The sequence below is a fragment of the Saccopteryx leptura genome, chromosome 7, assembly GCF_036850995.1.
Source record: "Saccopteryx leptura isolate mSacLep1 chromosome 7, mSacLep1_pri_phased_curated, whole genome shotgun sequence".
Classification (NCBI taxonomy): domain Eukaryota; kingdom Metazoa; phylum Chordata; class Mammalia; order Chiroptera; family Emballonuridae; genus Saccopteryx; species Saccopteryx leptura.
In genome coordinates, this window is record NC_089509.1 from 57,670,584 (window position 1) to 57,694,151 (window position 23,568).

Here is a 23,568-nt window from a genome sequence, read left to right on the forward strand (position 1 = left end):
GGGTAGAGGCAGGGTATTGTCTTCAGGGCAAAAATTATTTGCAGGCAGGTTCAAGTGGCCATATAATCCATTGTTTAAACCAGGACACTTAAAAAATATCTGTTATTAAAATATTTTTTGTTGAAGTTTAACCTACATGCAGGAAAGCATGCATATAAATGTGGAGCTTGAAGAACCTAGGTACCTAACCAGCATCCAGACTGGGCAAGCGCATATTAGCGGAGACGTCTTGTGCATTCTCTGTCAGTTGCTGTACCCCTTCCTTAGGAGGGCAGCCACTATCCTGACTTTTCTTATTGCAGAGATGAGTTTTGCCTGTATTTATACTTAAATTGAATCGTGCAGTGTATACTTGTCTATGTCTTATTTCTTGGGGTTGACATTGTAGGTTGATCCATATTGCTGGGTGGAGTTCTACTTATAAATCATTTGCTCTCTTTGCTGTATTAGTTAGTACATGATGTGAATGACTTTATGACAATTTATTCATTCCAGGTTGGGCCACTACAAATAGTACTACTAATAATATTCTAATACATATCTTTTGGTGAACATATTTTTGGGGGTATATGCCCAGGAGTGGAATTGCTGGGATTATAAAATATGCATATGGTTAGCTGAAGTAGATACTGTTAATTTTCCAAAATGTTTATTCTCATGTATGCTCCCATCAGCATAACAGGAGAGTTTTGATTACTTCACATCCTCTTTAATACTCTTTACATTCTGTGTTTAGCCATTTAGTTCTGTAGTAAAGGTATTCTCATTTGATTTAAATTTGCATTTCTCTGTTGAATGATGATGCTTATATATTTTTCTTATGTTTATTAACCACTTGGATATAGTTTGTTGTCTATTTAATCTTTTGGCATATTTTTCTAATCCTTAGTCTACCTTTTTTCTTATCAAACTAAAACATTTATATAATGAAACCACCTGTCATAAGATTAAGAATTTAGTTTTGGATGTGTGAAGTTTGAAATATTTGGGAGGCATCTATATATGGAGATGTCAAGAAGCTGTTAAATGAGGCGGATCCGGAGTTCAGAAAAAAGTTCTGGGCTAGAGATGAAGATTTCCGAGTCCCTGCCAGGGAGGTAGCATCTCCGGGAAAGAGTGAATGAAATCACTGGCAGACAGTGTGGAGTGGAGGTGAAAAGTCCGAGCACCGCCTGAAGAGCACTAAAGTTTGTTCACGAGTTGGGAGTAAAGAAGATGCCAGCAAAAGAGGCCAGGAAGGAACCACTGAGAGGGGAGAAGAAGCCAGGAGAGGAGGGTTTCATGGAAGGCAGTGATCAGCATGTCAAGCTGTTTATCTTGTGTTGATTCAAAAACAAAACAAAACATTCTGTTCCCTTTTCTCTCTCTCTAGCCATCATTGTATATAGATTGCCATGGACCTGGAAATGCAGCAAGTTCCTGATGAAATCCATCCACGCAGGGTTACACGCCGTTGCAACCATTCTTGCAATTATTTCTCTGGTGGCTGTTTTTGATTTCCACAATACCTTTAACATCCCCAACATGTACAGTCTGCATAGCTGGATTGGACTGACGGCTGTCATACTCTACGTGCAACAGGTCAGTGTCTCAATTCAGATACTGTAGATGTTTTCTATACATAAATAGTTTGTTAGAAATCATCTTCTCATTCCCACTAGACCTTGTTTCACTTGTTTCCAATATAAGTATTTTCCCCTGTGGGGGCTTGGAAACTGCAGCATTCATAGTCTAGGAGTTTGAATGTAAAATTCTGAATATGGGCATATGTGTATAGGGAACTTGTCATCAGATCACATCAAGACTGTTATCACTGGGACTTCACATTTCATATGCTGAGTAAACTAGCATAGAGAAGAGCTATATATAGATTTCCACATTCTGTCACTTCTCTTTTCTAGGTTTAACTTATGAAAGTGAAAAGATGAATTTATATCTCTGTTTCTTTGTTGGATTTTGAAGACTCAGTGTTTATTTTATTTTCCCTTTGTTTTCACTTACTAAAACACATACTTTTGACAACACCGTATTTAAACTCACATCAATGGAGTGTGATCAGAATTGGGCTATTCTAGGTCCCTAAAGTAAAGGTAAATTTTAAAAAGTCTTTATGACGTTAACCACTTTGGTGAAAAGTCTTTGTAAACTATGTTAATTTACTTCCCTTCTTTACTTAGTACAGCATATATTCCACTACCATCATTGTGAACTTAAGTCTTCTGTTGATGGAGAAGTAAGAAATGGGAGTGAGTCCATAAAATAAGAAGGCATATTTAAAAATATGTGAATATATGAATATATGTCCTCCCAAAAAAGGACCTCTTATCAGACATTGATTTGTCGTTTTTCTGCTTAAGGCTTTTTGAATGTTAATTAAAGTTAATATCTATATGGACACTGTTAATTGTTTAAATTCGCATTACCATGCCCAGAGGTAGGGACTGGGGAATAGAGAGGTGCCAGACAGGAGAGAAGCCTGGGGAGAACCCTCATCAAACATGATCATCCTGATAGAGAAGAAACAAGGAAGATATCCCAAGTGGATGGGTGAGCCTAGCTCAGATCTGCTGCCCACGTGGTGATGTTCCTTCAGTGTTCTCAGCCACCGCCACACATCTGAGAGGCAGCTTCCTCCACGGCCACCGGCTGGTGGACCCTCTTCCTTAGAGAGTAGGATGGCAGCAGTAAGAAACGTTGACATGCTGACAATTGCTTTGGGGACACTCCTAACTTACTGCCATCTCTTCAGTATCTTTCTCAGCTGTCTCTTGTGCTTCCAGCGGCTCGCCCTCGGGCATTGCTCCACTTCCTGTGCACCGCCTCAGAATGCAGAATTCTAGAGCCTGAGCTCTGGGTGAAGCATTCTGCTTACCTCACGTAGCCCTTTAAGTGGCATAGCCTGTACAGACGCTGAGGACACACAGGTTACACAGCTGATGGCAGAGCTGGGACTCAGACCCAGGTCTGTCCCAGCCCTGAGCCCTCCCCACAAGCATTTGCTTCTGTTGTTCCTGTGATGTCCCCATGATCACTCAGGGTTTGAGCACTCTCTGTGGAGGGCTGTATTTCTGAGGAACCGAGCGGAAACTACCCAGACTCTTCACAGCTCCTGTGCTTCTGAGTGTACTGGCTAAAATGAACTAAAAATTTCCTTTACTGGGTTAGTGAAATGAAAAGGCATTCTTTAACATCTGGAGAGATGTGCACCTGAATATTAACACTGTTGATCTCTAGGTAGCTGGATTCCAGTTGATTATTTTTCTTTTTACTTTCTGAATCTTCTAAATACACATGTATTTCTAAAATAGTAATGCTGATGATAATAATAATAAGCTTTAAAAGCTAAAAAAGCTTTCTATACCAGATATGCCCTTTTTAATTAGTAAATTTATGCTTTTTAATTCGGATTTTATAATAAATTTATACTTTTCTCTGTATCTTAATATGTCAAATTAAAATATATCTAGCTTTTAGCAACAGGAGAATACTTAGTTTAAAATCTATGGGTCTTAGCGAAAATGGTTCTCAGAAAAATATAAACTTTGGTGGGAAGAAAACTTAAGATACATAAACTAAGTGTTCACTTTAGAAACTAAAAAAGAATAGCAAAAAAACCCAGGAAAAATAAAGACTTCCCTCTCCAAAAAGCTATAAACAGTTATACTAGCATTTACTATTTCTGCCATGACAGATTACCACAAACTTAGTGGCTTAAAACAACACATATTATATTTATTACCTCACAGTTTCTGTATACCAGAAGGCTGGGTTGGCTTGGCTGGTTTCTCTGCTCTGGGTCTCACAAGGCCAAAATCAAGATGTTGGTTGGCCTGGGCTCTTATGGGTAGACTTTGAGTACAGTCGGCTTGCAGGTTGATTCAGGTTATTGGCACAATCCAGTTCCTTGCAGTTGTAGGACTGAGGTACCTGGTTCCTTGTTGGCTGTCAGCTGAGGATTGTCCTCAGTTCCTATAGTCCTCTCTGTGTTCCCCTCCATCTCATCGCCAGCAGTGTTTCACTGACTCCATCTCAATGGCTTGATGCCTCTTTGATATCTTCTTCCTTCTCATCTTTTTTTCCTCCAGCAAGAGAAAGTTCTTTGCTTTTAAAAAGGCTCATGTGAGTAGATTGAGCTACTCAGGTAATCCAGGATTGTCTCCCAATCATAAAATCTATAACCTTAATTACATTTGCAAAGTGTCTTTTACCAGTAGCATAATATATTCACAGTGTCCAAGGATTATGGGCATGGATATATTTTGAGAAGGGGAGGGAGTCTTGATTCAGCCTATCACAATTATAAATAAAAAGTAGAAGAAATAATAAATGCAATTAAAAGCTGGTTCTTTAAAAAACTAAAGTAAACTAGATAAAACCTTGTAAACCTGATTTTAGAGAAATGAAATATGCAGCATTCAGAATGATAAAGAAATATAATCATAGATATAAATAATACTTTAAATTAGGATAAATGATTAAATTTTAATATATAGTAATATACTTTAAAATCTTAAAGAAAGAAAAATGGATTACTTTCTTGCCAAATATGAACTATCAAATTTGACCCAAGAATATCTGAAAAACCTAAACAGACCAATTGCATTAGATGAAATTAGTAAGGTCATTTGAAATATATCACTAAAAAAAGACATTTAGGTCCAGATTGTTTTATACTTTTGACCTCTAAGAAACAAAAATTTTAAACTATTTCAGTACACTGGAAGAAAACAAACATTTTTACTAACATCCAACAGCAACCATCTGCTTAACTAAATACTATGAAATACTGAAGATATTTCTATTAAAAAAATAAATAAAGCACCTGACCAGGCGGTGGCACAGTGGATAGTGTGTTGGACTGGGATACAGAGGACCCAGGTTCAAAACCCTGAGGTCAGTGGCTTGAGCGTGGGCTCACTGGCTTGGGTGCTGGATCGCTTACTTGAGTGTGGGGTCATAGACATGACCTCATGGTCACTGGCTTGAAGCCCAAGGTCTCTGGCTTGAGCCCAAGGTCACTGGCATGACCAAGGAGTCACTTGCTCTGCTGTAGCCCCCCAGTCAAGGCACATATGAGAACACAATCAATGTTCTAAGGTGCAGCAACGAAGAATTGATGCTTCTCGTCTCTCTTCCTGTCTGTCTGTCCCTATCTGTCCTTCTCTCTATCTCTGTCACAAAAAGTAAATAACTAAATATATAAATCATAGATATTTGTTACCATTGTTATTCAACTTTGTTTTAAAGGTTTTAGCTAATGTGCAAGGTAATGAAAAAAAATTTGTATAAATAATAGAAAATCTGTTGAAGTAGTGCACCAAAGTTAGAGGACTTAAACTCCCATATATCAAGATTTATTAAAAAGCTACTATAATTATGGTGTTGATGCTAAGATAGAGAAATAGCCCAGTAAATTGGATTAAAGAGGCCAAAACCAAACATACACATAAATATGGTGACTTGATTTATGACATGTTAAGTGACATTGCAAAGCAATGAGAAAAGAATATACTTGTCAATAAATGATGCTCAGTCAACTGTATAGCCATATAAAAATAATATGAGTCTGACTCCAAGTTGACACTAAAGCATTTCCAAATGGACTGTAGATCTAAATGTAAAGGGGAAAACTGTGAGTTTGGGGGGGAAACCAAAGAATGTCTTAATGATTTGGGGGGGATAGGCAAATATTTTTAAGACAGAAAAAGGATTACTTTTGAATGCAAATTTGATATATTCTTTTAAATTAAATATCCTAACTTGACAAAATTAAGAAAGCAAGAAGACAAGTCTTAAGAGTAGTCTTATTTGTATAAGGAGCCGTCATCAAGCGTGACTGAAGACCAACCTAGGAAACCTCAGACCCTCACAGCAACTGAAGGCAAGAAAGGACATCGGTTGTTGGCATTGCGGGACAAAACCTGAAGGCCCTAGCAGAGGATAAGTAAGGAAGCGCCTGCCTGATGTGTGTCACGGAGACAGCAGTGGGGACACCCAGGGAGACAGCAGTGGGGACCTCCAGGGAGACAGCAGTGGGGACACCCAGGGAGACAGCGGTGGGGACACCCAGGGAGACAGCAGTGGGGACACCCAGGGAGACAGCGGTGGGGACACCCAGGGAGACAGCAGTGGGGACACCCAGGGAGACAGCAGTGGGGACACCCAGGGAGACAGCGGTGGGGACACCCAGGGAGACAGCAGTGGGGACACCCAGGGAGACAGCGGTGGGGACACCCAAGGAGACAGCAGTGGGGACACCCAGGGAGACAGCAGTGGGGACACCCAGGGAGACAGCAGTGGGGACCTCCAGGGAGACAGCAGTGGGGACACCCAGGGAGACAGCAGTGGGGACACCCAAGGAGACAGCGGTGGGGACACCCAGGGAGACAGCAGTGGGGACCCCCAGGGAGACAGCAGTGGGGACACCCAGGCTAGGGGATGGCCGCTCCCCCTCCTGTCATTTCCAGGTGGTGTAGAGCAGAGGTGTCACCTTGATCAGAACACAGATGGCGAGAGTCTACACATAAACTACAACATATCTCGAGCCCTTAACTTGTCCTGTTTCCAACGCGAGTGGTAGTCAGTCCAAATCAGTGTATCACCTTGATTCTGGTGGCCCGTTACAGAGGCCTGGAGGACAGATCTGCTCAGCGGACTGGAATCAGAGATAGCCTACTGGGATGAGGGCCTGGCCCCCAGGCCTGGGGATGACTCCACAGGTGCAGGTCTCAGAGCTTCTGGAGGCAGCTGATGGAACCTAGGTGAGTTTGGATGTTAAAGGAACGTAGAGAACTCCGAAGGAGAGAAACAGGGACTGTGATATATCCAGCAAGTATGGCACTGCCGGCCCCGACTTATCCCAGGCACTTTGGGCAGATTTAGAAAATTTCCAAGCAGATGCTTGTATTGGGGTCCCCTGAGGGAAAATCTTGATCCCTCCATTTGCCTGCATCTATAAGTGGTACTGGAGATAAAACTAACATCATGCACTTTTAGATTGGATATGAGAGGTGAGAAAAACTCAGGGTCTTGGCTTGAGTGAAATGGATAAATAGTCACTGAGATGGGAAGCCGGGGACAGAAACAGATTTTAGGGAAGGAATAAGTATTTTATGGAAGTGGAGAAAACAGGGAGAGGTTAGGAAAGTGTAAAACTAGAGTTATAAGATATAAGAGGCCTGAGTATCAAATGTAAAATGTGGTGATAGCACTGTATTGTATAATTGAAATGTTAAGAGACTAGAACTTGTATTAACAATGACAAATAAGATAAATACATGAGTTGAGGAATGTGTTATTTAACTAAATAAGGGGTTGGGAGCCTTTTTGGCTGAGAGCCAGGAATGCCACATATTTTAAAATGTAATTCCGTGAGAGCCATACAACAACCCGTGTACATTATGCATTATCCAATAAAAATTTGGTGTTGTCCCGGAGGACAGCTGTGATTGGCTCCAGCCACCCACAACCATGAACATGAACAGTAGGAAATGAATGGATTGTAATACATGAGAATGTTTTCTATTTTTTAAGTTATTATTTTTTTTATTAAAGATTTGTCTGTGAGCCAGATGCAGCCATCAAAAGAGCCACATCTGGCTCACGAGCCATAGGTTCCCGACCCCTGAACTAGATGGAGGGAATCCTTTCACATTGTATACCATTGTATACGCATATCAAATCATTATGAAGTACACTTCAAATACCTTATAATTTTAAATGACAGTTATACTTCAATAAAGCTGAAATTTAAAGACTGAAAAAAAAAATAGAAGACTTGTGACCATTTTTTCTGTCTGAAGATCAAATAATATATGTCTAAAAACCCAAGAGATGATTATAAGTAATAAGAGAATTTGGAAGGGTGATTGGATACAAGATAACCATGCCTAATCCAGTAACTTTTGCCAATACAAGAATAACCACTTAGAATATAAAGTATAGGCCCTGGCCTACTGGCTCAGCAGTAAAGCATCGGCCTGGTATGGGGAAGTCTCGGGTTCAGTTCCCAGTCAGGGCAAACAGGAGAACAACCATCTGCTTCTCCACCCCTCCCTCTCCCCCTTCTCTCTCTCTCTCACTCTCTCCTTCTCTCTCTTTTCCCCGCCCACAGTCATGGCTCAAATGAACAAGTTGGGCCCAGATACTGAGGATGGCTCCATAGCCTTGCCTCAGGTGCTAAAATAATTCTATTGCCGAGCAACGGAACAGCAGCTGGAGATGGGTAGAACATCAGCCCCAGATGGGGGTTGCTGGGTGGATCCCAGTCCAGGTGCATGCAGGAGTTTGTCTCTCCACTTCTCTGCCTCTCTCCTGATAAGAAAAAAGAGAGAGAGAGAGAGAGAATACGTTTATAATATGGATTTTTTTTTTAAAAAAAAAGCTATAAAATACTTAGGAATAAAATGAACAATTAGAGTATAAGAACTATGAATAAAATATGTAAAATACTATAAAATTTTATTGAGGCCCTAGCCAGTTGGCTCAGTGGTAGAGTGTCAGCCCAGCATGTAGATATCCCTGGTTCCATCCCCAGTCAGGGCACACAGGAGAAGCAACCATCTTCTTCTTCACCCCTCCCGCTCCTCCCTCTGTCTCTCTCCCTCTCTCTCTCTCCCTTTCTCTCTCCCCCTCTCTCTCTCTTTCCCTCTCTCTCCCTTTCTCTCTCTCCCTCTCTCTCTCTTTCTCTCTCTATCTCTATCTTTCTCTCTCTTTCTCTCCCATCCCACAGCCATGGCTTGATTGGCTCCAGCAAGTTGGCCCCAGGTGCTGAGGATGGCTCCATGGCCTCCACCTCAGGTGCTAAAAATAGCTTGGTTGCAACAGAGCAATGCCCCAGGTGAGCAGAGCATCACCCCATAGGGGCTTGCCATGTTGATCTCGGTTGGGGCGCATGCCATAGTCTGTCTCTCTGCCTTCCCTGCTCTCAACTAAAAAAAAAAAATCATATTGAAAAACAAAACATTGTATGATTAGGAGATTCCATGTTACTAAAAAAGAAAAATTGCCTGATTAGGTGGTGGTGCAGTGGATAGAGCGTTGGAATCGGGATGTGGAGGATCCAGGTTCGACACCCCGAGGTCACCAGCTTGAGCGTGGCCTCATCTGATTTGAGCAAAGCTCACCAGCTTGAGCTCAAGATCGCTGGCTCAAGCAAGGGGTCACTCGATCTGCTGTAACCCCCAGGTCAAGGCACATATGAGAAATCAATCAATGAACAACTAAGGAGCTGCAACGAAGAATTGATGTTTCTCATCTCTCTCTCTTCCTGTCTGTCTGTCCCTCTCTGTCCCTCTCTCTCTCTCTGTCTCTGCCACACACAAAAAAAAAATTAAAAAAAGAAAAATTAACTTAGATATATCTTTCCCTCTTCAACTAATATTTACGCTTAATATGACATTAACTTTTAGCCCACTGGAAGTCTTAAATTTTATGCAGAAGAACAAATATTGCAGGATAACCATGGAAATTTTGAAAAAGAACTGAAGGGAGACCAGCCTTATTAAAAACAAGCTGTTAACACAGGAAAATAAGTACATTCATGAAAGGAACAGAGAGAACAGAAACAGTCCAAGGGTATATGAGAACTTTTTCTATGACATGATGATATATCAATTTAGTGGGGAATGTTTATTTAATAACTGTTACCATCATAACTGACAATCAATTTAGGAGAAATTAAACAGACTCTGTACATCATGCACAAAAAAAGAAAAAAGAATCCAGATAGATTAAGGTCTAAATATAAAACAACCAAGGCCAGTGAAAAGAGATAAATAATTAAGAGGCATATAATTTGTATAATATGAGGTAGGGGGAGGCCATAAGTTTGACCAAAAATTCTATAAGAAAAGAAATATATACTTACTACATACAATTTAAAAAAAATATTAAACATGACAAAAGCTATCAAAGTCAATGAACACTACACAAAGAAATAGGGAAATAACCTCATCAGGTGTTAACGGTTAATGTGTTTAATGTACAAAATTCCTAAAAAATCAAATAAAAAGGCAACCTAATAGAAAAGTGAACAAAAGATTTGAATAAGCAGTTTAAAGAAGGAAAAATTAATCTACACTAAGTAGATAAAATGTCTAACTTTACTAAAAAGTTAGGGAGCAGAAATGTAAAAGTCATTTCTCCCCCTGTGACCGACAGAACAGCAAACAATAACATTTACTGTTGCCATGGATGTGAGATTGAGGGCGCTGTCTTACACTTGCTGGTGAGAAACGGAATTGTCACAAAATTTTAGGGAAGTAGTTTGTTAATATCTATCGATTTAGCAATTGCACATTCGGGTGGGAGCAGGCATAAAACACTGTCACATAAGGAACTCTAAGAATGCTTCAGTGTAGCATTGTTTGTATGATAGGCAGGAGACAGGAAGCACCCTAAATGCCCAAATAAGGGAATGATTGGTTAAATAATTTGTGGTAAAATCCATACTGGTGGCTATTATACAGCTATTACAAAAAATGTAGCTGTATCTACTGCTAAATATGAAATCCCTGTGTACTTCAGTGTAAAAAATTCTTAAGAGTAATGTGTATAGAAAATGCCATTTTGGAGTAAAAAAAGAAAAAACACATATATGTGTAGATGTGTAAAAAAGGGTGAGGGGACATAGCAAACTGCTGTTATGGTGGGACAGTGAGATTGGTTGGAAGGATTATTAATTTTTAAATTTATCTTGTTTGACTTGACCACGTACCTCTTTTGTTTGAAGTAGAAGTAAATCTCATTACATAAAAAGTATACATACATAACTTTTTAAACTAAATTAAGTAAACAGTCCACTCACCACAGCTGTGAACACTCATGTCATCCTTGGTGCCTTCTGGTTGTTTTTTCAGGAACCGAGTGAATGGTTTTCTATTCCTATTGTGAAAAAAAATGACTACATTCCAGCTGTATTTTGTTCTTGTTGTTGCGTAAAAGCTGTTTTTAAGTATTTGCATTGCTTATTCATGCAAGTAACAGAACAAGAGATCAGCCTGGTATGCTCAGAAAGAAATATAATAGGCAAAAAAAAAATTTTTCCCCCAATGGAAAAAAAAACAAGTGTAAGCTTATTTCTTCACTTGTGATAGGAGCTAAGCTCTGTCCTTATTATGATTTACAGAGATTCTGCTTCCATATTTTATTTTATTTTATTTTATTTTATTTTATTTTATTTTATTTTATTTTATTTTATTTTATTTTATTTTATTTGTGGGAGAGACAGACAGACAGACAGGGACAAACAGACAGGAAGGGAGAGAGATGAGAAGTATCAATTCTTCGTTGAGGCACCTTAGTAGTTCATTGATTGCTTTTTCATAAGTGCCTTCACTGGGGGGTCTCCAGCCAAGCCAGTGGCCCCTAGCTCAAGCCAGTGACCTTGGACTTCAAACCAGCTACCTTTGGGCTCAAGCCAGCGATTATGGGTTCATGTCAATGATCCCATGCTCAGGCTCGTGAGCCCATGATCAAGCCAGATGTCCCCCTGCTCAACCCAACAACCTCAGGGTTTTGAACCTGGGTCCTCAGTGTCCCAGGCTGATGTTCTATCCACTGCACCACCGCCTGGTCAGGCCTGCCTCCATATTCTTAGTTGCAAAAATGCATGAGCCATAAAAATACACTTTTGACAGAAATGTGTTTCTATCAGATTTCTTAGGTTAAGAATAAAAGGGAGAAGTAGTTTCTCTTTCTGAACAAGCCAAGTTCTAAGTGGAGGTTCTCCCAGCTGCCACCGTGGGTGGAGAGCAGGAAGTTGCACATACAACAAGGGAAGCACCCTGCTTGCAGCTTGGTTACAAAGCCACAGGTGCTGTGCACTTCGCTCACAAAAGCTAATGGTGTGCAGATCATTCGTCCAAGTTTGTGAGATCAGTGGGCACTCCCCGCTCAGTATGACCCAAGAAGCAAACCTGCCACAGAATATGAAGAGCATGGGAGAGACTGTCAAAAGTTTATCGTCTCCCCTTAGTGATACTGGGTCTGGTTTAGCCATGATGTGCAAAGTCAGACTTTACCTGCCAAATGTGCCAGTGTCTAGGTTGTTTCCGTAAATAAAGAAGGAGAGAAGGGGGGAGGCAAACAAACAACCAAAAAGAGCTGAAAGTTCTTCACACTTCCTCATGTATATCTATGGATTATAAAACATTTCAAGTGTAAAATTCTTTTCTACTTGTAAGATCTAGCCTCTGGGGCAGTTTTTAAAAACAACAGGCCCTGGCCAGTTGGTTCAGTGGATAGAGCATTGGCCTGGTGTGCAGAAGCCCCGGGTTCCATCCGCAGTCAGGGCACACATGAGAAGCAACCATCTGCCTCTCTTTCCCTCCCTCTCCCCCTTCCCCTTCTCTCCTTCCAGCCAGTGGTTTGACTGGTTTGAGCACTGGCCCTGGGCACTGAGGATAGCTCAGTTGATTTGAGTATTGGCCAAGACCCGGGTTGCCAGGTGTATCCCAGTCAGGGCACATGCGGGAGTCTATCTCTCCTCTCACTTAAAAAAGAAATAATAATAGCCCTAGCCTGTTCGCTCAGTGGTAGAGTGTCAGCCCAGCACGTGGATGCCCTGGGTTCAATTCGCAGGGCAGACAGGAGAAGCAACCATCTGCTTCTCCACCCCTACCCCTTCTCTCTCTCCCTTCCCTTCTCACAGCTATGACTCATTTGGCTCAAGCAAGTTGGCCTCAGGCACTGAGGATGGATCCATGACCTCCACCTCAGGTCCTAAAATATGGCTCTGGTTTCAACAAAGCAACAGCCCCAGATGGGCAGAATATCACCCCCTAGTGGGCTTGCTGGGTAGATCCCAGTTGGGGCACATGCAGGAGTCTGTCTTTGCCTCCCCTCCTCTCACTAAAATAAAATAATAATAATAATAAATACAACAAACTATTTATTGTGTGTATATTGAAGTTATGTATCATAATAAAATTAATTGCCATGATTCCTCCATCCAACCTAATTTAGAAAACAGAACCGCTGCCTACCTGATCCTACATCTCTCTACCTATCCCAATCCCTAGAGGTAATCATTTTTCCGAAGTTTTATTTTTCTCATTCTCTGGGTTTTTTGGGGCTTTTTTGGTTTTTTTTTCTGAAGCTGGAAACGGGGAGAGACAGTCAGACTCCCGCATGCGCCCGACCGGGATCCACCTGGCACGCCCACCAGGGGCGATGCTCTGCCCACCAGGGGGCGATGCTCTGCCCCTCCCGGACGTCGCTCTGCCGCGACCAGAGCCACTCTAGCGCCTGGGGCAGAGGCCAAGGAGCCATCCCCAGCGCCCGGGCCATCTTTGCTCCAATGGAGCCTCGCTGCGGGAGGGGAAGAGAGAGACAGAGAGGAAGGAGAGGGGGAGGGGTGGAGAAGCAGATGGGCGCCTCTCCTGTGTGCCCTGGCCGGGAATCGAACCCGGGACTTCTGCACACCAGGCCGACACTCTACCACTGAGCCAACCGGCCAGGGCCTCTGGGTTTTTTAAAATAATTTTATTATATACCGTGAATCCTTAAACAGCACACTGTTTATTTTTGCTTTAACTTTTTTAAATCTCATAATGTATTCTAATGCAACTATGTTTCAGTTCTTTTGCAACCTTTCTTTTCATTGCACTGATTCAACTACATTGTTTCCTCTAGCTCACTCTTACTTTTGTGTTCCATTGTATAAATACTACACATTTATTTATCATTCATTCTCCTGCTTTTAGACATTTGGGCTGTTTTCAATTACAATATTCTGTCACCAACAATGCTGCACTGGACATTCAGATACACGTTTCCTGGTTCTCAGATGCAGAGATTTCTCTGGTTGTATACTCAGGAGTGGAATTATACATTCAGCCTGAAAAAATCATGCTGAATTGTTTTCCAAAGTGGTTCACCCCGATTATGTTCCTGTCAGCAGCATGTAAGGGTTTCCATATGGCACATCCTTGCCAACATGCCTACTTTTCACACATTCTAATTGTTGCCAAACTAGTATGTGATGTCTTCTTATGGTTTTAGTGTTCATTTCACTGATTACTTATGTTTCTCTTCTAAGAAACACCTGTTTGTGTCTTTTGTCCATTTAAAAAATGAGTTTCTTTTCCTTGTCCTTGAAGATGTGTAGGAGTTCTGTGTCAAATTCCTTTTAATTTATATATATTGCATATATCTTCCAGTTTGAAGCTTGTGATTTTCTCTTTTGTTAGTATTTTTTTGTTATAAATTCTTGATGTTAATAAAACAAATTAATTGTTTTCTTTTAAGGTTATTTTATTTTATTTTGGTGACTTGTTTATGAAATTCTTCTTTACCCTGAAGTCAAAACAGGTCCTCAGGTTCTCCTGACATAGGTCAGAAACTGTATGGCGGGGCCCAGAACAATGTGGTTTCGTGGGCCCTTCTGGTGATTCGGATGCACTCTAATGTTTGAGAACCATCGGTCTCAGAGAAAAGCCCAAAAATGGTCAAAAGGTTACATCAGTGACATTAATGAAAATCTTAATTTCTCGTATGTTTTTCTATTGAGTATTAATGCTTTGTCTTTGATCTTTAAGTACTTAATTCACATGGAATTCATCTGGAATTAACTTAGTGTAGGATGTGATGTTGTGATCCAACTTCACTTCTCTCCGTTTGAATCAACTGTGTCCCCAGCACCATTTATTCAGTTGTCCCTGTCCTTGCCACTGACCTGCAATGCCAGTTTATCTTATATCTTTTCCTCTGCACAATATAGAATTGAAGAGCATAGAAGAATTGAAGCATATAGAAATAGGTAGCAGTATTGAAGAAGTACAGAATAGGAAGAGATGAGAATCTTGATTGGTTCCTATTTTGAAGAGAATGCTTCTAATAGTTTACTATTGAGGAGAGATGCTTCACATTTCTTCCTGTTGCAGTTTGTGAAAAGGGTTTTGTTTTTCTTTGTGAGTCACAAATGGATGTAGAATTTTATTGAATGCTTTTTTTGTGTCTGTTGAAATGATTTTTTTTCTTTAATCTATTAATGTTGTTAGTTAGTACATCCACAGACTTTCTCACGTTAAACTTGGGTGAATTAAATACAGTTTTATTTGTCTCAGGATTCTCTTTTGCTCTCTGAAATATCCAGATTCTTATCTTCTGTGGTTTTATTTGTGTGCTGATTAGGCTTCTCAGAAATGTCATTTCACAACTTCATGTCTGACCTCTGGTTTTTTCCTCGCTCAGGTCCAGAAAGCAGGTCGTGTTTAACATCTCAGGACTTGGAATCAGTATGACCTCAGTTTGAATTATGTTTGTCTATTTTGACAAGTTGCTGAATGTTTTTGGACTGTTTGCTCACCTATAAATTGAGGCTTTTGATACATTCTTCACATCATAAGAATCAAAGCCAAATAATACATGGAAAGGCTCAGTGTAGGGTTTAAGATACTGGAATGATGCTGGTCAGCTGTTGTTATTAGAAATGTAGGTCTTTGATAGGCTTCTCTATGACCTGAAGATGGCATTTTTTGTTTCCACTATAGATCACAGGTACCTTAATGGACGAGAACTTCATTTATTGTCAGTGAAATTTTATTCATGAATCCAATTATTTATTCTGCAGAGTTAATTACCTATTATGTATTGGTACCTTGCTAGGCTATCGGTGAAACATTGTTTCACAAGACAAGCATAGGCCCAAAGAGACATGCTCTCTGCCCTCATGAAGCTTACAAGTTGGTGGGCAGGGTGTGTATTGAGTGTTCTGGGAGAGCTCTCATATGGTAGAGTGGATAAAGGAAGTCAGACCAAGACTTGAAGTCATGAGCTTGGTGGTGAACAGGGAAAGAGTATGTAGAATAGAATGTGGGTAAAAGTTTGCTTTCTCTGAGGAATAGGAAGGAGGTCAGGCTGCCTGGAGTAGGGTACAGAGGATGAATTGGAGACTGAACAGGAGTAAATGCAAAAAAAAATACTTGAAGGCATTTACAGATGTTCAAATGAGAAATGATAGTGTCAGCCTGACCTGTGGTGGTGCAGTGGATAAAGCATTGACCTGGAACGCTGAGGTTGCCAGTTTGGAACCCTGGCTTTGCCTAGTCAAGGTACATATGGGAATTGAAGCTTCCTTCTCCTCCCCCCTTCTCTCTCTCTCTCTTCCCTCTCTAAAATGAATAGATAAAATCTTTAAAAAGAGAGAGAGAAAGAAATGATAGTGTCTTGGACAGGTAGCAGCAGTGAGAAAAGTGGATTGTTTCTAATGGTATTTAGGAGGTCAACTTAATGGGATTTGGGAAAGAAATGGCATTAAGGGATAAGAGAATCACTTGCAGGCTTGAGTAAATGGGTGGATGAGAAAGAAAACATTAAAAGGGGAGAAGAGGTTTGAGGAGTGTCAATGCTTTTGAGAAGTCATGGAAAATAAAGTCTGAAAACTGTCCATTAAGTTTAGGGACCTGAAAGTAAATGATGACTCTGAAGTAACATTCTGAATCACCAAGGAGTCTCTTCTGAACCATTTCTAATGTATTCAGGCATTTTCACCATTAAGTGGACAATATAATATGCAAACCAGCCTATCAAATGCATTTTTTTATTACACTCCATTTGTTATCATTGCCTCTGCATTGATTCTAAACGTGTTTTAGGGCCTCAGACTCCTTTTGTCTCCATTCTCTTAGCATCTCCATCAGGAAAGCTGAATGGTGTATTAGTGTTTCTTCCCATTCTCCTCTTCTCATACTTGTTTTAATAGGATGGTAGATCCTAAACAGGTACTTGAAAAAATATCCTTTTAAACTTAAATAAGTCATCTTTATTTTCTTGAAAAGAAAAGAATACTTAACAGGCAACAGAATAAAATAGAAGATGTTAAGATTTCAGTTTACGTAGGAATCTTGCTCGCTTCTCTGCAGAGAAGTACTTTACTAGGGAATCAGTTAACAAGGAAATGAAGACAACTCATTTCTTCCTCATAAAACAAAATTGTCAACTAATTTCCATGTAGTTTTTTAGGTTGAATTGACTGAATGTGTCCTGTCGTATTTAGTTTTAATGACTTAAAATTTTTTTTATTTCCCTTACTACTTAGCAACCTTAAGTAAATTGATAAAAACAAACAAGAAAGTACTGAAATGTTCACTGTAGCCTTGTTAGTTTAATGCTAGTTTAATGTTCACTGTAGTCTTGTTAGTTTAACTCCTGGAAACAGGAATATCTATAAATAAAGAACTGAATAATTTCTATTACATCCTTAAAATAGAATATTAGCCATTAAAAAGAATAAACTAGATAATCATATGTTGATATGAAAAAATAAAACACAACATGCAAAACAAATATGTATAGACACATTTATATAGGCACAAAAATTTTCTGAAAGGATACTTTTAACAGGTGTCCCCAAACTACGGCCCGCGGGCCACAATGCGGCCCCCTGAGGCCATTTATCCAGCCCCCACTGCACTTCCGGAAGGGGCACCTCTTTCATTGGTGGTCAGTGAGAGGACCACTGTATTTGGCAGCCCTCCAATGGTCTGAGGGACAGTGAACTGGCCCCCTGTGTAAAAAGTTTGAAGACCCCTGCTAGAAGGTGATAATAAGTGTTACCTTTGAGTAGTGGAACTGCAGTGAGGAAACTTACTTTTCATTTTATGCCCTTAGTTCTATATGAAATGTGTTCTCATTTTTGCACATGTTGCTGTTAAAATAACAATTTTTAAAATGACTGCAGTTAAAACTTAAAATTAAATAATAACCTTTTCATTTGTTCCTGTTTAGCTTTTCCTAGGTTTTTTCATCTTCCTGCTTCCTATAGCCCCACTTTCTCTCCGAGCAGTTCTCATGCCCATCCACGTGTATTCTGGACTTCTCATCTTTGGAACAGTGATTGCAACAGTACTGATGGGAGTGACTGAGAAACTGATATTCTCCTTGTAAGTTACATAGTTTTCCTAATTGTATACTTAAGCTATAAAATGTTAAAATATTGTTGCCTGACCAGTGGTGGTGCAGTGTGGATTGAGTGTCAGCCCGGGACATTGAGGGCTCTTGTTGGAAACCCACAGGTCGTAGGCTTGAGCTCAGGGTCTCCGGCTTGAACAGGGTATCATCCACATAATCCCAAAAGCCACTAGCTTGAAGCCCAAGGTCACTGGCTTGGTTTGAGGACCTCCTCTCCCGGTCAAGTTACATATGAAAAGAAATCAATAAACAAATAAAGTGAGGCCCTGGCCGTTTGGCTCAGCGGTAGAGCGTCCGCCTGGCGTGCTGGGGACCCGGGTTCGATTCCCGGCCAGGGCACATGGGAGAAGCGCCCATTTGCTTCTCCACCCCTCCCTCCTTCCTCTCTGTCTCTCTCTTCCCCTCCCACAGCCAAGGCTCCATTGGAGCAAAGATGGCCCGGGCACTGGGGATGGCTCCTTGGCTTCTGCCCCAGGCGCTGGAGTGGCTCTGGTCGCAGCAGAGCATCGCCCCCTGGTGGGCAGAGCATCGCCCCTGGTGGGCGTGCCAGGTGGATCCCAGTCAGGCGCATGCGGGAGTCTGTCTGACTGTCTCTCCCGGTTTCCACAAAAAGAAAAGAAAAAAAAAAAAAGTGAAGCAGCTACAAGTTGAGGCTTCTTATCTCCCTCCCTTCCTGTCTTTAAATACTTATTCATTGGAAAGAGCTAATAAAATGTAACAAAAATTTTTAAATGTTAACATTTAAAACTTTAAGTATTTATTCTGCCCTGGCTGGATAGCTCAGTTGGTTAGAAGATTGTCCCGAAGTTCAGAGGTTGCTGGCTCAACTCCTGTTCAGGGCACATACAGGAACAAATTAATGTTCCTGTCTCTCTCTCTCTCCCTTTCTCTCTCTCTCGCAAATCAATAAAATAAACATGAAAAATAATAGTTATTCGTAAAACATTTATATTACATATACTATTATATAACATTGTATATAATAATAATAAAAATAATAATATGCAATTTATTATGTTATACAATATAACATTACTAAATGCTTGAAGAACCAAAAAGACCATCAAATTGTGCTACTCTTAAAACAACTATAAAATAAAAAAATAAAGTAAATTTAGAAAAAATTTATTGAAATTATGCATGCCCTTACAATATTTTTGATGTATGTGTTTTTATTAATTGTAATAATGATGTATGTACATTTTTATATCATCTTTTTTTCATTTTTTAAGTGATACAGGTGTTCCAGATGCTATTTATTTTCATACTAATGCTTTTTTTTTTTTTTAATAATTTCATACTGTTCCCTTGAGTGAATTATAGCATAAATTTCTTCTTGCTGTCAAACTTTAAGGGAATTTACATTGAAGCTATATCAATGTGCATTTGAGCAGATAAATTCAAAACTGTTTGGCATGTTGCTATCTCATTCTATTTGTAATTGGACACTCTCTTCTTTTCTTTTTTGTAGGAAGGACCCTGCCTACAGTACATTGCCACCAGAAGGTGTTTTTGCAAATACCCTCGGTCTTCTGATCCTGGTGTTTGGGGCCCTCATTTTTTGGATAGTCACCAGACCACAATGGAAACGTCCTAAAGAACCCAATTCTGTCCTCCTTCAACCAAACGGAGGCGCTCCGGAGGGAGTGGAAAGCGCCATGGCGATCAACTTCGGCAGCATGGGCAAGTCGGATTCCGAGTTAAACAATGAAGCGGAAGCCAGGAAGAGAAACGTGGTCTTTGATGAGGCCGCGCAGAGGTCCACCATGTAAAATGTGGCAGGGGTGTAGCTGTGTAGCTTGGCTTTTAAAAACTAGCTCTACGGCTTAGGTTCTCCTATTGGGCCATAAGATGATTATGCTCCATAAAATTAATATTTGTTTTCACCATAAAGTAGGATTTCTTGAAAAGAGTTTATGCTGACGGAGGCCTGTGAACTTACCTGAATTATATAGAAAAGAGATGGCCAGTGTGAATGATAACGGCTGTAAACTGTGGTTCTGTTACCTCTTTTGAGGACCGGAGCCTCCTGGGCCTGGCGGAGAACAGACTCTCACAGTGTGTAGCTGGTCGGTAAACCTGACAAACTGGCAGCCCTGGAAGTTTTTCCAAAACTCAACTTAGTCCCAAGGCTTCCCTGGGGTTTGGTATGTGTAATGATCCACATTCCACACCTCATCAGGATGAGAATATGCCTGAATTCTTAAGCCGCCTAAACTGCTCTACTAACCTCAAAAGAGCACTTTTTCTCTAGTTTCTGTTTTTATTTTTTAGAAGTACTTCCATGGCACTTACTATATACCAGACACTATTCTAAGCCCTTTATACATATTAGCTTATTCAATCCTCAGACAAACCTTATGAAGTAGGTGCTATTATTATCTTCACTGTACAGATGAGAGAGTTGAAGCCCAGACGGGTTAGTAACTTGCCCCAAGGTCATAAGTGGTGGAACTGAGATTAAAACCTGCCAGTCTGGTTCCTCTTCCTCCGGCCTTGATTGAGTCTAACCACTTCACTATGCTATTTTTTTTTCTGTTTTATACTAATTTGCACCTACTTTGACCCTCCCCTGAATAAATTCCAATTGCTGGAGGGCAGTCGAGTTGTTCCTGTTCGCATTCTCTTTTCCACGACAGATTCCCCCTCAGATAACGGAAGGAAAGAGCCCAGCCCTGCCCGAGAATAGATCTGTGTACCCTTCCTCCCTCTGCCAACAAGCCAGGGCCTACCTTGATGTCTCTTTGTTCTTAAAATTATGTCTTGATGACAAAGAAAGGTTTGGGTAGCTTTCCAGATAATTAATTCCCACTGTTTTTTCTTCATGGTTTCAGCTGCTGAACAGTGAGGGGTTTGAAGATAGGAGAGACTTACTGCATGGTCCGCCCTTCCCGAGTAAGGTGGAATGTCAGGGCATAGCTTGGGCTCTGTGTTCCTAGTAGGGAACTGCGACTCAGAGGCGAAAACTCTTGTGCACGGAGACCTCTCTGGGCTGACTTAAATGAAAACCTGGGCTACTGCCTGTGCTGAAATGATGTTTTTCATTTTGGGGTCAATTTTTGGTTTCCTTGCAGTGTTAAACTGTAGCATTTTATTGTGGATATAGATAAAAACCTTACAGTTTTATACCGAACACACTTGACCTTTTAGGTGTTTGGTGGATTTCCTTTTGAGATAAGTAGTAATTACTTCTATAGATTAAATATTGAATACAGTCCATCACATTCCTTAAGCTGCGTGGATCACCCTTCACGATTTCCTCGCCAAAACACTGTTTTCCTCTTATGTAATTCTATTCCCCAAATTGGTAACAGTGTCAGAAGGACTGCCAGTGCTCGGCTCAGTGCCTAGTAGGCACGATTCAATTTAATATTGGTAGAAGCGTGCTAAGTAGGAGTTATTCTATTATCACATACAAATGTCTTGATAAATGGATGTCTTATTATATGGAGAGGCCCAGAATTCCAAGAGTTTTGGAGAGAGGGGTCAGTGACACCCTCTAAAATTGAAACTGCCATTCCATTTTCTATAGGCCAAAAAGGAGGTTGCTAGTGAAAAGCTAATTACGGACCTGGTGCTAGACTATTCTGCTCCATTGCGAAGTATTTGAGCACCGCTCATTTTAGCCCTCTATTTTACCTTTCTTGTGTGCTAATGTGAGGGTAATCTTCCAGATAGAATAGAATCTTCTTTTCTTTCCTTCTCAGCCTTGATGGAAACAATGCACAGAGTAAAATATAATGGGCTTTTTATTCTAATGATAATTGTACCTTTATATTTCAAAAGCCAATATTTTCTACCTAAAGCATCTCTCCCCAAAATATCTCATTAATAAGCCCACAAAAAGAATAGGGGAGAAGAAAGCCTCAGGTATCAATTCCAAAACAGTGACTGAAATCTCCACAAATAATTATAGCTTATATCACCTGCAGAGATAATCTGGCTTGGTTTACTCCATAATCTAATTTCAGGGGGAGGGTAAAGCTTTATTTCGACACTCGTGCAAATCAACACTAAAGTCTTTTCTCTGGAAGCATTTATTGAGAAATTCAGATGAATATACTTTTTGATTTGATTTCTCTAAAGTGGACAGCTTCCTGTGCTCCTTGTGTCAGACTGAATCCACCCTCCAAAACACTTTCTTTCCTTTTCCTGTGTGGTTTCATTTAGGCTGTGATGATTAGAAACAGCGTCTCAGACCTTATAATCAAATGACAAGGAAGGCAATTGCACCTGTTAAGGGATATTGACAAGTGGTTTCTGTTTTCTAAAGGACCAAATAAAGAAGCTGTCTTGTTTTTAATTAGGCTTTTTTCCCTGCTGAGCTGGAAATTCCAGTGCAATGCTGATTGACCACAACTGCCAAATCTAAAAGCTCAGAGAAATAGAGCTTTATGCTAATTTTACTGCAATATGATAAAATTTTTATCTTGGCAGGACCGTTCTCAGATAATTCCAACAGAAAACTGTTACTGCTATGTCTTAGAGCTACACATAGGGAAGTACAGAAGAAAGAAAACTAATATTCTTTATTCCCTATATTGTACCTGGAAAAGATTTCTATATTTGAATTTGTCTTTTTATCTCAGCGCATTTATGCAAAAATATTAACTAGCCTGAATGTTTTAAAATTTTGTAGAAAAAAAATGCATCTATTTTTTCTTGGCTCGTTTTTATATAGTAATAAAAGTTATTTTGGAATCTATTTGTCTCTGGTATCAATTTGTTTAATCTAGTAGGTGTAGGCATTGCTTTAAAAGTTTATTTCCCATGGAATATTTTTTAAGTTTCTTTATTGTAAATGCTGTCAGATTTCTCTCTTCAGTGTACTGTAAATACCATACCTTTAACAATGCTAGAAGGATCAGGGGCCATGCTGTGTCGTGTAACAGGCAGCCAGATGTAGGCAGCGTCAACAGATGCAGTTTACATTGGAAAAGCTTGGAAGAAGAACCCATGAAAAGTGCTGCTGATTACAAAGCTCTGAGTTACTAGTTACTTGTCCTTGAGAAAGTACATAATTAATAATGGACAAATTTGGGGTTTTTTTATTTCCTGAATAAGAATGATCTTTAGCATCTAAGTGGTGTCAGTACTCATCTAATTGTAATTGAACCTCTCACTTAGTCTTTTTTAACCTACTTTTTGTCTCCTGGGAAATGTTAATAATATTTCATGTAATAACACCATAATATATGTCTTATTATTCCATAGAATTGTGACATTGTGTGTGAATTGAATTTTTATGTTACGTTACATTCTGTCACTGGTTTTTATAATTAATCTCAGGGATACTGTATTGCATTTCAGATTGATTTTAATTGGCCAGTAGTTTTGACACTTTGTAAATATATGACTCAAGTACATTACCATATCATTTTACATGTATTATCTCATTTAACTTAATTTTCAGTTGTGGTAGTGCCCCTGTGCCCTAAGCCCCTCTGAGGCAGCCCTGTTTTCCTGACTACACATTACCTACAGGATGGGAGAGAACACGTCACCATATACAGCCTCGTCAGAGCTGGTGAGGTGGCCTGGCATGAAAAGAGGTCCCTTCATTTCAGATTGAGGCGTAAGGATTTCAGAGGAACTTCAACTTCTCTTCTAGGACTTTGAACTGAGAACTACGTGCAAAATGAGTTAGTGAAAACA

At 40.1% G+C, this 23,568-nt stretch overlaps 1 protein-coding gene across 1 annotated transcript in view; it reads left to right on the top strand.

The window, feature by feature from the left end:
- Window positions 1–22,618, top strand: part of CYBRD1 (cytochrome b reductase 1) — a 34,885-nt gene extending 12,267 nt beyond the window's left edge. The window contains exons 2-4 of the mRNA XM_066346601.1: window positions 1,373–1,581; window positions 17,731–17,885; window positions 19,385–22,618. Of these exons, the coding sequence (XP_066202698.1) occupies window positions 1,373–1,581; window positions 17,731–17,885; window positions 19,385–19,685 (665 nt within the window). The 3' untranslated portion in view covers window positions 19,686–22,618. The remainder of the gene's footprint in view (window positions 1–1,372; window positions 1,582–17,730; window positions 17,886–19,384) is intronic.
- The last annotated feature ends 950 nt before the right edge of the window (window positions 22,619–23,568 follow it).